This window comes from Sinocyclocheilus anshuiensis, unplaced genomic scaffold, assembly GCF_001515605.1.
Source record: "Sinocyclocheilus anshuiensis isolate Anshui unplaced genomic scaffold, SAMN03320099.WGS_v1.1 scaffold58, whole genome shotgun sequence".
Taxonomy (NCBI): domain Eukaryota; kingdom Metazoa; phylum Chordata; class Actinopteri; order Cypriniformes; family Cyprinidae; genus Sinocyclocheilus; species Sinocyclocheilus anshuiensis.
Window position 1 is genome coordinate 3,602,174 of NW_015547688.1, and position 13,822 is coordinate 3,615,995.

The window sequence follows — 13,822 nt, forward strand, 5'->3', positions numbered from 1 at the left end:
CAGCTGTTCCCTCACCACAGTGCAACAGTGAAAAGGGACCCCTTTCAAACAGTGTCGCATTCCGAACGTTGTTTAAGCAACATACACCGGTATTGTGGTATTTTAAAAATTCATATCATAACACAAATAAATACCGGTATTCGGTATGAACCGGTATACCGCCCAGCACTATGTCCCCGTCTTTTACTCTCACAATGAGCTTATCATATTCGTTTGCGATTTAAATACGAATGTTTTGCATGTTCAATTGATTACCAGAAAATACACAACACAGAGTTTGTGGAAAAAAAAAATTATTTATTAATTTTAGATGTTTACGTTTGGAAAAGCTGTGCTTCCTGCATAAACCTGCCCCTGTTGGTTTGGCAGTATCTTGCTTTCCCTACACTGTTACCTTGTTTAATTTCTTAATTCATGTTATATATATTTTGTTCTGTTTGTGTTAAGTTATTTATAATAAGTGAAGTTTACTGTCAAGTAGGGGTGGTCCGATCAGGATTTTTGAGGCCGATCACAGAAAGCAGTATCTGCCGATACCGATCACCGATACCAATCTTTTTAAAGCCTTCTTTTTATCATTTATAACTATATATAGTGATACTCCAATCAGGATTTTTAGACATTTTTTCAGGGCCTGAATTTCATTTTTGAAAATAGGGGGAATTCCCCTCTTAGTTGACTCTTGTGAGAGGTGAAGCAGCTTTCACACAGGAGTCCGCTACTGATCCGTGACTGTTTACCACAAACACAACATTTATCCATTATTTTGATTTAAAATCCAAACATTGTCACTGAAAATGCTTTTTCAGCATTGCAATTCTTTTTTATACAGTACAGTAATACAATCTTTCACAGACATGTTTAAACACCAATAAATATAAGCAACACATTATTCAATGCTTTTTACGTTTGCATTTACTTCTAGATTTATTAAGTTGCTCAAGCAAGTGGCAAAACATTTAAACTACTTTTCTTACGTTATCACAAACTTACCATTGACAGAAATAGACAGCTCTACTGCCTTTCCTTTATTTAAATCTTTATTACAAGCAATCCTGCGGTTCATAAACGTTGTTTTTCTACCTCTACGAGTGGCATCTATTATTGCCTTGTTTATCTAAAAGTGCTCTTTCCCTTTAAACCTAGCCAAAAAGCCATATGTCTTGACTGTGAAACAGAGTAGACTTTAATAATATGTATTTATGGTGTAATTGCTACATTTTCGTGTCAAGTCATGTTCATATTTACTGCAAACAATGCGCTGTTACTTTAATTCAGCGCTTGCAGCGCAGCAGTAGACTCGGTGCGGAAACGATCTCTGCACTGCTGCAGACGCACCACTCCTGAGCGCACTGCCGGACCGCAACTGTGTGCTGTGAACGCTTTAATCCGTTAACATGAGCGCCGAAAAAATACGCACCACGTATGCACTGCAAACGGAGTAATGTGAACCTGGCATTATGTGTGTCTGCTGCTAGTATGCATGAGTGCACGGTCTTCAGGAGAGCGCGTGAGCGCTGAATGGTTAAACACTGGCAAGAATTAAAAAGTAATGCAATTTATAAACTTTAGTGACGATGTGACACTGCCTCGATTGTGCAAGTGACAATTCCTGTGTCAACTGTGCAGCGTGCAGCTCGCTTATAGACAGACGCGATGTGTGGTGATTTGAAGACATTTGCGTATTTTGAGAGAGAAAGAGATAGCGCGCGAGAGTGGTGACTCACTCACGCTGTTTGTGAAATTACGTCTCAAAAGAGATTTTCAAATTACTTTATAAGTTACTTAATTAAGGCCGATAGTGATCGGTAGCCGATCAATCAGAGCACCCCTACTGTTAAGTGCACTGATGTCAGACTCATTTTGAATAATGAAGTTTATTGTTAAATGGTTAAATACCCTGCCTCCACTACATAAGGCCTATGTTTGTCACATCATTATAGGTGTTTGATCTCCACATTTGAGTTATCATTGCAAAAAATGTGTTTATGTATGTATATTCTGTTTATGTAGGCTATATACTCTATTCTATATACAGTACCAGTCAAAAGTTTGGACACACGAATGGGAAGTGTGTCCAAACTTTTGACTATACTGTACTATAATATAGCCTACACATAAAGAATATCGGCCGATATATCGGTATAGGTCTTTTTTTACTCCCTAATACCGGTATCGGCATCGGCCCCCAAAAAACCCATATCGGTTGGGCTCTAGTTTGCACATCAAAGGCTAGATTGCTGTGATGTGCATAGCTCTACAGCCCCGGTCATCTCGATGTCAGACGCCAGAACGGCCAAGTCTGAGGTGCGTCTGATCAAGGGTGCTGTCATCAGAATTTGTCCAGCTCATTCTGTCCAAAGCCATTAACAGAAGCTCTGGATTCATTTATTCTGTGACAAAGCCATTAACTGTACCATTAAAGTACCTGAAGCTGAGGTGTGTACTTGTTTTTTCAATGATAAAATTGTTTCTCCTATTGTATTTTAAGGTCCAGATAGATATTAGCAAGCCATTTGTAGGCAAACATTCCTGTTTAACTAAATAATGGAAATCAGGGTAGGTTATGAAATTAAGTATTTTTATTTTAAGTATTTATCCAGCCATTTTTATGAGCGTCTATATAATTTTTTTTAATAAAATATTTGCTGACCTTTTGAAAGCTTGCATCTAAAGATGTTTACAGTTGCCTTTTGTTTCTTGGCCTCAGTTTAGTGAGCATTCGATGTAATAGGAGCCTGTCTGATCATAAATGTGTCTCCGCTGCCACCACAAATTGAGGCGCAGGGGTGGGTATTATATTTTAAAGCTAAAGGGGAGGACAGACGAGGGGGTTTTAGCAAGGCGAAGTGGAAAGTAATGAGACTGCTGGGACAGAGGAGCTGTTGGAAGTGCCGGGTTCACTCCTAAAGAATGCATGTGGCTGTGCCCTAAGTTCATCCTCTGCACTTTTGTTGCTGGTCCTCATCTCAAAGACGTCTTTTGAAATGGTTTCCCGGGCCACCGCTGGAGCAGGCTTGTAATCAGGATGTGCTTCAGATTTTAGTAGCGACAGCTTTCGTGATTGACAGTGTCTGGCAGGCTGAGCCATGTAACTGTCAGAAAAGCTGCTTCTGTTGTTGGTTGTGGCTGGGCTGAAATGAGGTGCGGTCCTCAAAATGAATTTCTGTCATTACTATGGCATCCCCCTCATTTGCTCAGTGCACATTAGAGCTCATTAACCTAATCTAACAGGTGCCATTTATACTCCAATATCACAATTGATATGAATGATCATCGGCTGCAACAAAAAGAGGTCAAGTGTAAAGCATTTGTTGGTATCGTATACACAAGATGGAAAGAGAAAATCCTAAGTAATGATGTCCAAGTTCTTTCTTTTTTTGTTTGACAGGTAATGAAAATAATTGTGTAAACCGCTCTCTAAAACTCAGTAGTATCAGTGCAATTTACAATTTAAATTGTAATTTAAAATGTGCTGATCCACATCAATAGATGGCAGTGCAGCGTCTAACACCACTGTGGTATCAATATTTAGAGTACACAAAGAACTGCAATGATAATGTGAGCTAAAAACACTACAGAATGCATCTTTAATACTGTAAAATAATTACTTTAAGAAGTGTTTTTCAGTTTATCAGTAGTTTATCAGTAGTTGAAATTATTTCAGGAAATTTTGATATTGGAATAGAATTACATGTTTAGATATCAGTGTGGTTTTGAAACAACTCCAATGTTTGTGGTAATATGCTAAACCATAAAATGACTATAAAAATGATGATTTTATAAAACATATGATTCAAGTTTTGACAAGTCTTATAAAATGATACCATTACATATCAGACTCAAAACCATTTTCAGTCAAAACTATAAAGGCTTTTATGGAGTTAGGATAAAAAGAAAATGGCATTGGACATTTATTTCCGGAAGACAGTCATCCTTCCCTTCAGAGATGCATTCATATAAATTCCCAGTGTCCTCGGATTTGTATGAATCGGATGGATGGCTTGTTTCAGTGTGAGAATGGCACATTTTTATGAAAGGCAATGTATTTACCAGTATGTTTATTTCTTCAAGCAACAGCTGTAAAGTATTAAATGGTTAGTGTGCCAGAAGGGAATTATTAGAGTCATGAATTTTGTGAAATCTAATCTACGGAGGAGCAGCATATCTACATCCCAATGTTAACTGACCCTTCGCAAAGACCCGCCCCCTTAATTACTTCTGCTACATCCGACAAGCCATGGTGCTCTCACGCCACACCTCATGTTCTCACGCAGTGAAAAATACATTGCGGAGCAAAGAGGAAAATGACAACATGCAGACAGACAAGACAGAGCAGCTTACTTTTGGTATGAAACAAAGTCTCTGCTTTTAAAATTCTCTTGCCTGTTAACCGATCATTCCTTCCTCTTTACTAATTATTATAGCACAAAATAAACGTGAATGAACATCAGAAGGTATCTTATTTCAACCACAGAAAGACTCCCAATACACACCATTTTCAAGGTCATGTCCACCGATGTTAATCTACTTTCATGTCTGGTTTGTTTGTCAGACAAAATGGCAGATTCTGCATTATGATTGGTCAGATCGCCTGTCAATCAAACTCCCTGCGAAGAGTTAATTAATCCACCAATCTTTTTTTACTTTTTTTTTTTACATTTTCCTCTTCTGAACTATAGACCAATTTATCAACACAATCTTTTGCAATGTAGACTACTATTTGCTAACTAACTCACCCTTACCCTATGCAGCTGCTGAGGTGGGCAGTGTGAATAATGTAAACTATTCTAAACTAATCTGTATGCATGCCAAATAAGTGCAAGCTGCTTTCACGTGTGAAACAAGCCCAGGGTCGTCACGACTAGTACCAAAACAACATTAGTGGGAGAATTAATTGACTAGTCGGTACAACCCTTACAGGGGTTTTCTGCCTCCTAATTTAACACATTTCTTTGTATTTGGTATGAATCATCTGCCAAGAATATTACTAAATGTACTCGTACTTTCACACACATTGTCTAAAGTTGCTCTCCGGTGTTAATGTGCTGTGACTTTTAAAGTGGAGTTGATATAATTCTTGGTAGATCTTCAAAATGTCAGTTGTCTTTCCTATCATCGGTTGTCTTCTCAATCAAGCGCAGTAGCTCTGCGTAAGTGGATCTGTATGCATGGAGTCTTACCCTAGAGTGCTAGCTATCCATTTTCCTCTCCCGGCGGCATTACTGCAGCTCTCTGATCTGAGCCAGGAAGTTTGCATCTATGCCACTGCAAACACTCAAACATTTGTCTGGTCTAGAGGCATAGCCTTATCACAACTTTTAGTTTGGCAGAGTGCCTCATGAAAGACTGATGCTCTCACATTTCACATTCTCACATAGGGATGTCCTCTCTTCTGATTGAACACAGCTGAGGAAACACTCCAACGCCTCTTCATAGGTTCATTCATAACTGCTCTATCTGTTGCTGGAGCCGTTTCTTCCTGATGTTTTTAGATGGTGCTGCTGAGGGAAGTTTAAATGTCTCTTTGCATATATTTTCTCTCATGTGTCTCAGCCTAAAGCCATTAGTATTCTGTTGTGAGCCTCACGGACACACACAGGGAGCTCAAAATCACCCCCCCGCCCCCGTAGTGCACTTCAGTGGCCGGTAAGCAATCTATAGACCTTTGGAAACTCGAATAGTGAAGAAGACTCATTGAATTCTGTTTTATGCTCATTGCTGCCAAACCTTTCTACTTAAAGGGCCTCCATTTATTTACGAATTGTGGCAAGTTACTGGCTGGAAAAGGGTTTGCTTGTGGCTTCTTTTATAAGGACCTTCGCCTGTTTTGGAAATAAGCAGAACAGGCGCAGGAATCTCCTTCCAGTCAGTCTAATCAGTTGTGACATGAACTGAAAATGGCCATGCACTATGGGTAACACAAAGTTCACGGTTCAGTCTTTGTTGCTAAAACTACAGTTTCTAGAACTGCTTATTAAGCCAAAGTTCAGCTGGAGCTGCTGTATGTCAAACGTTTCATCATTTGCTGCTTTTTTTTTTTTCTTTTTTAGAAGGAATCTCAGATTGCTTAAAAGTATCATCTGATTTGAGATGCATGAATGCAATGTTATACGAGGTTAACAAGTGACTTTGTATCTCAAAAATGGTGGATACTGTGTTTTAGCATAAACAGTCTGGCTTTCGTCCATCATTCAATGACTCATTCAACAGGCATCACTTGTAATTGTTTTTTTTCTTTTTTAGAGAAAACCCCCATAATTACTGGGGTTTGTCTCTTCGCTATAGGACAACGTATGTTTACTGCATTAGACTTCAGACACAATGTCTGCTGTTTGTCACTATTCAGACCGTGAAATTGCATTATCCTTTGCTAACTAGTTGTTAGCGCTTGAGTGAGTAATTGCCGAGCATTGTTGGGAGTATGTGGAGAGGAGATGGTCGGCGTAGGCCCTCCGAGAGTGTGTTTGGCTTATGTTGTGAGAGCAGTCTGGGGCCCTGGAAGGGAGTTCTGATTGTTACATGACTTTGACATGTTAAAACTCCTTTGTGGTAATGGAGAGGGTGGAGAGTAGCTATAGTGTGGTTAAATATTTATATTATTTGGATCATGATGAATTTAAGTAATTTATTTTGAATGTGTTGTTTCCTATGGGAAAAGTGTGCTTAATTGCATTGAATGTGCTTGTGTACTTTAAATTAAAAGTATTAAAACTGCACTTGCAGATAAGATAATGTGAATGTAATAATGTTAATGAAATGAAAAGCCGCTTAAGTGTACTTAAAGAGAGTGTACTTTCATGACCACTTTCACTTAAGTGCACTTTGTAATGACAAAATTAAATGTTTTACTTTAAAGTACTTTTTAAATCATTGGGTTAATCTTTTGTTGTGCTTTAAAGAAGTAGACTGTAAATTTCAAAATGTTAATGTAACTTGAGAAAACCATTTATTCATTATATCATGTATTAATCACTAATTTATGAGAACTTGAATATACTATGTAACCTTAACTAGATTTTTCTGAGGCAATAAGTTTGCAAGATTTTTTGCAAGTAAATTTAACAAATTGAAATTTAGTGTATTTTAATGTATTGACTAACATACTAAAGCATATATAAAGTACTGAATTATAGGTTTAACTGTAATGTGTTGTTGTTTGATATTACATTTAAAGTTTTGCAACTTCATTAGCCATACAAGCAGAAATGACATTAAAGAATATTTTAGTTCATAAATCCATAATGGAATTAAGTCCATAAATGCTTGTCAGTACATTCACCAGGACATTCTAACCATATTTCAAAGGCAGTAGAATTGTGAAATACATATAAATGTACTGAAATTCCACTTAAGTTGGTAAAAAGGCAGCTAATAGCATTTTATATAAATTTAAACTGTAATACATTTTAATTTCAATTAATATTCAATTAAGTATGTAAAAAGTGCTTAAGTTCTTTTGAATAGTACTTTTTTGTTCAAGTAAGCTAGTTTCATTTTCACAAGAGTTATGCAAAATGAAAATTGTCATTTGCTCACCCTTATGTTATTCTGAACTCCTCGACATTGTTGTAGAACACAAAAGGAGTTGTTTTGGGGAGAAAAAAAAAAAAAAAAGTTTCCTTTTTTTCTATACAATGAAAGTTTCTCTTATATCTCTAAACCCAAACACCTGCCACATCCAGGTACTGGATATCCAGATGAGCAATTTAAAAGGAAAATGTTCAGGTTTGTAAAGACTAGGGTCTGTTTCTGTTTGCATTAATGTAAAATCTGTCTTCTTTGGCTATAATTTTGATAATCTTGATCAAATTAATTTGCATTGCGGAGTCTTATTGGCATCTAATACTAGTTTGATTTTCATGGATTACTTGAGGGGAAAAAAGAATTAAGATTAGAATGTTTTTGAGCTGTTTTGGATGCCTTCACTAACTTAAAATTCATGTTCTTTTTGTTTTGAGAATATCAGGTTCTGTTTTGAGTGTCTGCGTGTTACTTCCAATGGAAACACTATTATTCATAGACGTAGCTGAAGGAAATGAATTCTCAATGCAGAATTCAGAGCCTGTCTGAAAGACGCTATGAGTGAGGATGTGAAGGTCTCTCAAATTAGATTGTCTAACACATAAAAGCCTGCATGACGAGGACAGAATTCCCTGTGTCAAAGTTGTCAAATGGGTCTCGATGAATCTTAAAAAAGGGTTCACCACAAACCGGAAATTCCTTTCTTTCTCCATGTCAACAAACCAAAACCATGCTTTGCCCTGCTCAGAGTGCAGCCATCTCGTGGTTTGTAATCTCTCCACACCATTACGTTGGCTCAGAAAGGAGGGTTTAATTCTTGTTATATTGACTGTAGGGGGAGTTTTTGCGGGGGAAAAAATGACAGGGCCTCTCTGTTCATGTTAATAACCTGTGGAGTTATCAGAGCTGAGTGTGAGAGAATTTTACAGATGTTTCTGCTTCTCTGTTTAATTCCCACACTCAACACAGAGGCCCTGCACTCCCAGCATGCTTCACACACCTTTCTGTGCTCTATGCTTGGACCTTCTTTTGGTGATGTACAATTTTTTTTTTCTACCTCACTTATTGTGTCCATTTTCTCCCTTTTGATCATCTCCGCCACTTCTTTCTCTGTCTTCCCTTTTTCTCTGCCTATTGTGCAGGAGCATGATGTAATCCTTAATGGAGTGGAGCTGATCAAAGGGACACATCCTACTTCACTGCAATTCTATGGACTTCATCCTTTAGAGGTTGTTTTTGTATTATCCTTTATTATAATAATAATAATAATAATAAAATATTATTATTATTATTATTATTTTAATTCTTCTTTAGCTCAAGTGCTACTGCATAGTGCTTGCAACACCAAGGTCATGGGTTTGATTCCCAGGGAATACAAGAACTGATAAAAGCAAATGCCAAATGCATTAATAGAAATTACAGGAAGAATGAAAACGAGTGCATTTACATTATTTATAAAATGTTATCTTACTACTATCTACTTTATCTTACTACTATCATTAATTACTCTTACTACTATCACACTCATGTCATTCCAAAGCCGTGATGAAATCCGAGAGCTTTCTGGCCCTGCATAGACCGCAGCATGACTACCACGTTCAAGACCCAGAAAGGTAGTAAGGACATTGTTAAAGTAGTCCATGTTTCAGAAGCTACGGGAATACTTTTTGTCTCATGGACTATTTTAACGATGTCCTTACTATCTTTCTGGGCCTTGAACGTGGTAGTTGTGTTGCTGTCTATGGAGGGTCAGAAACTTTTCAACAAAAATATCTTAATTTGTGTTCTGAAGATGAACAAAGGTCTTACAGGTTTGGAACGACATGTGGGTGAGTAATTAATGACAGAATATTTATTTTTGGGTGAACTAACCCTTTTTTAAAAAACTATGCAAAAACCACATTTGCTAAATTTTTTTTCTTTTTTCTTTTTCCTGGTAAAGAGGTTTTATGCAGGCAAAAATTGTTTGTTACATAAACCATTTATGACCATTATCTGATGAACAACATTGTCTTAGATGTTAACATGACCTTTCATGTTGTCAGGTTATGCATAATTGGTGTAAGATGTTACATGTTTCCCAGCTTTTGAACCTTTCATTGTGTAGCGTTTTTTAGGGGCATAGCATATGAGCCCCTTCTCCAAATAACAGTATGCCTGCTCCTGTGTGACATAATCGAGATGCTGCCATGGCAACCAAGGGGACTTCAGAATGGAGCAGTTCGTCTGGGGTGCTGTTTCAAGAGCCTGGTTGTGTAAGACATTATGGGCTTGATTAGGCAGCAGCTGAAGTGGCTCTCAGAGCACTGCGTGTGAGGTGGCAGGGTGACGTGAGGCAGTGCCACACAGTCTGAGCTTTTGTTCTGGACTCAGTGGAGCTGACAGTGTGTCCTGTGCTCCCCTCAAACCATGACTGCATCTCTTCTCATTAGTCTGAATCCGATGTACCTATCCTGCCTCACGAGCAAGTTTGCAGAGAGAGATGGCCTGTGTTCAGTATCATGATGTCCAGTCCAACCCTTTCCAAATGAATCCAAAAAACAATGACAATATAACGAAAATGCGTGCATGAAAGTATTTATTATTAAATATTAAAATAAAAAGAAAAATATAATAATTTTTATAAACATATAGATATTAAATAAGTTAAATGAGTAAATAAGTTTTAAAATAAAAATAAGTTTTATTTAAAAAGTTAAGTAAAAAATGTTTGGGTGAGGTCTGAACCCAGGTCTCTTTACACACTTAAGAAATTATTTAACAACTGAAATTTTAATTATTTTTCTTGAAGTGAGCCAACATTGCCCCCTCAGTAAACAAACAAAAAAAAAAGTGCATGAAACTTGTGGCTGTTTGAAAATGCAATGTTACTGTTATTCAGCATACTTCAATTAAATACTGTGTGCGAATGTATTTATCTTTTTGCTCTTTGGTCAAATAATAGTACTTGTTAAACGCTTTGTTTATTATTCATCAAGCTGGAATATGATGGTCAGGTATGGGGCATTACATTGTGAAATAGGGTATTTAACACCGTGTTGTTGGGTTGTATACTGAACATTTTTGACAGTATGTTTGGTCATCTTGGTAAGTGCATGCTTTGCATGGTACATACTATTAAATAGTATGCAATATGCATAGTGTGCCCTTCCAGACACACTCATGCTCTTATTTTAAAAAAAGATTTACTTTTAAAGAGCTGCTCTCTTTCACCAAGGCCTGCTGAATTTAGTTATTCTGAGGATGGCTCTTTCTTCCTGCAGAGTTTGGATCGTTTTACGTGGATCAGATTTGACCTAGATATCCACTCTTTTGTTATGAGAGTGGAGGGCTGTGTAGTTTTGTAATGAAAAGCAGACTACAATAGCCGTCCAGAAATCATTTGAGCAACAGTCTCTTCAAGAAAATCACGATCAGCTTTGCCAGCTGCTGTTGATGTCAAACTGAAAAAGAGAAGTGGGAGATTTCTGCTTATTCTGGAGACATTTATGATCCGATTGAGTGTGGGCCAATCCTTTTGATTGGATTTTGGCTCAGTTCTTAGTATTTAGTTCAGTGGGCTGTTTAATGAGCATTATATGACTGTAATTAATTCCCTCAGAGAATCCTCCGTTTCTTGAGTTTAAGTCATTACACAGTGATGCTTCTTGAATTTTTCACCACATTAACATTTAGCTTTGATTGGCTTGATTTCCCTTTGAAAGAAAGAAGAATAAAAGTATGGGCCTGCAAGATATTGTGATCCATTGGAGCTAAGACGTGGCAATAAGTGTCTTAAGTAGGGCTGCAACTATTCGATAAAAACGGTAATGAATATCAAATTACGTTTCTGATTAGTCTCCTGTTACAAAAACATTACCATTTTGCAAAAACTTTGTCATAACAGCAATTAAGTGATTCGAAACCTGTGTTGGCATTAACTTTGAAAACACTATAGAGCACACACATGTCCCTTAAAACAGAAAAAGAGACTTGAAGACCATATACAATGCTAGACATCAAATTTAGGTTTTTAATTAATCTTATGCAATACACATTTCTTGTAAACTGTAACTTCAAAATAATTGGAAGTCCCTTACTTCACAATACTTTTATAGTAAAGTCATTACTTTATATGCACAGTGTGTGTATAGCGAGCATTTATAAAGACTTCAGTTTGCATGCTGTTTGAAGAGAGTAAGAATGAATATTTGATCAGTTGAAAATATAATTGACTCAATAATCGATTATGAAAGCCTAGTCTGAAGCTTTTTCCCTTGACTGCACATTAAGATATGGGGCTCCTGGGGTGGAGATGACTGGACTTCATAAAGACACTGCTGCCGTCACTCAGATACACTTTCTCTATGGACAGGTAAGATAATGTTTCAATCATTGTAGCTTATTAGGTGTTGGTGTGTGTTTTATTGAAGTTGTAGGGGGCTTTTATTTAGAAAGTTGCCATTTGAACAGTTGTGTCTTTAAACCATATGCGATGTTTTTTTTTCTGTTTATAGGGGAGGATACTTTCTTTGTTGGATGATAACACCATTCACCTATGGGAGATTGTGCAGAGAGAAAACCGATCACATTTGGTGGAGGTTCACAGCTTCAGCCTGCCTGGCAGGCCAGGCATCGAGAGCACCAGGTAAGGTTTTGTTCCTTATTCTGGTTGCATTTCCCCAAATTAGCTTAGTGATGCCCTTTATCATCTTGTCCAAACCATGACCTTTATGTTGCTGCTTCTCCTGTGTAGTGCGACACGTGTGACCGTCATGCTGTTGAAGCTGAGCTGTGATCTTCTTGCTCTGGGCACTGAAGGTGGTGGGGTGCACTTCCTGGAACTGCCCACCCTCACCTTGCTGAACAAGTCACTGTTCCAGGATGAGATCATGCAGAGGTGAGAGCTGCCCTTCCCGTGTCCATATTGACCTTGTCATGTCATCAGCTCATCCAGATGTTACCACTTTACTATAGCTGTCAGAGAATGAAAAGGCAAGTTTTTTTTTTTTGGGCTCTGTTCAAATGTGCATGTGTAAAACTGAAATCTGAAAACTGAAAGATTTTTTAAAAGTCTGTTATGCTCTCCAAGGCTTCATTTATTTGGTCAAAAATAAAAAAAATACAAATAATACAGTAAAAACCACAGTATTGTGAAATAATTTTAATTTAAGATAACTTTTCTATTGTTTTATATATATATATATATATAAAAAGTAATTTATTCCTTTGATGGCAAAGCTGAAATTTCAGCATCATTACTCCAGTCTTCAGTGACACATGATCCTTTAGAAATCATTCTGATATGTGACCCTGGAGCACAAAAGCAGTCTTAAGTCGCTGGGGTATATTTGTAGCAATAGCCAACAATACATTGTATGGGTCAAAATTATCTATTTTACTTTTATGCCAAAAATCATTAGGATATTAAGTAAAGTTCATGATCCATGAAGATATTTTGTAAATTTCCTACCGTAGATCAGAGGTTTAAAGAGTACCTAAAAACCATACTTGAGTAAAAGTACAGATACCTTACAGTGAAAATTACTCCACTACACATTACAAGTCACCAATTCCAAAACAACTTGAGTAAAAGTCTTAGAGTATCTGATTTTAACAGTACTTAAGTATTTTACTTATACTAAATATAGGCTCAAAGATTGCACTAGTCAAAGAGACATGCCAGACTTTCAAATCTCTGCCCAGTGTGGAAGCCTGCACAGCTAGGGCGAGAGAACAGAAGAGCCAGGAGTGGCTCGCATATCTAGATCGTAGAATCTGATGAAGGTAATGGGCGTGGACCAACCCCCAGCGTTGCAGATGTCCTGCATAGACACACCTGCTAAAAAGGCCTTGGAGGCCGCCACACTTCGAGTGGAGTGAGCCTTGACCCCTAGCGGCGAGGGGAGATCAGAGGACTCATAAGAGATAGAGATGGCATCCACTATCCACCGACTGAGGGTCTGTTTCGTAGCTGGAAGACCTCTTGTGAGGAGAGCAATCACGTTTATTTTCTAAAACCAAAATAAAACTGAACACCTCAAAATCCTCAAAATTACAAACAAAACAAAAAAAAAATTCAAAAAGGTCTCTTCAGTATAATGGATAAATAAAATAAATAAAATAACAATTCGGGGATTAAAGTTTTCCGTCAGTTCATAAAGACAGACACTTGCTTCATTCCTGAATGATTCAGCTGTTGGGACGAATCAATTGAATGAATGATTCAGTGATAAAATCAGTGACTTACCACCACCTGCTGGTGGATTTAGTTTCATTTTTAGCGTATAATTTCAGTTATTTAAATAATTTAATATTT

At 37.3% G+C, this 13,822-nt stretch overlaps 1 protein-coding gene across 1 annotated transcript in view; it reads left to right on the forward strand.

Moving 5' to 3' along the window:
* Positions 1-13,822, forward strand: part of LOC107703430 (lethal(2) giant larvae protein homolog 1-like) — a 55,956-nt gene that overhangs the window by 7,895 nt on the left and 34,239 nt on the right. The window contains exons 3-5 of the mRNA XM_016506055.1: positions 11,797-11,878; positions 12,021-12,151; positions 12,260-12,403. Coding sequence (XP_016361541.1) covers positions 11,797-11,878; positions 12,021-12,151; positions 12,260-12,403 — 357 coding nt within the window. The remainder of the gene's footprint in view (positions 1-11,796; positions 11,879-12,020; positions 12,152-12,259; positions 12,404-13,822) is intronic.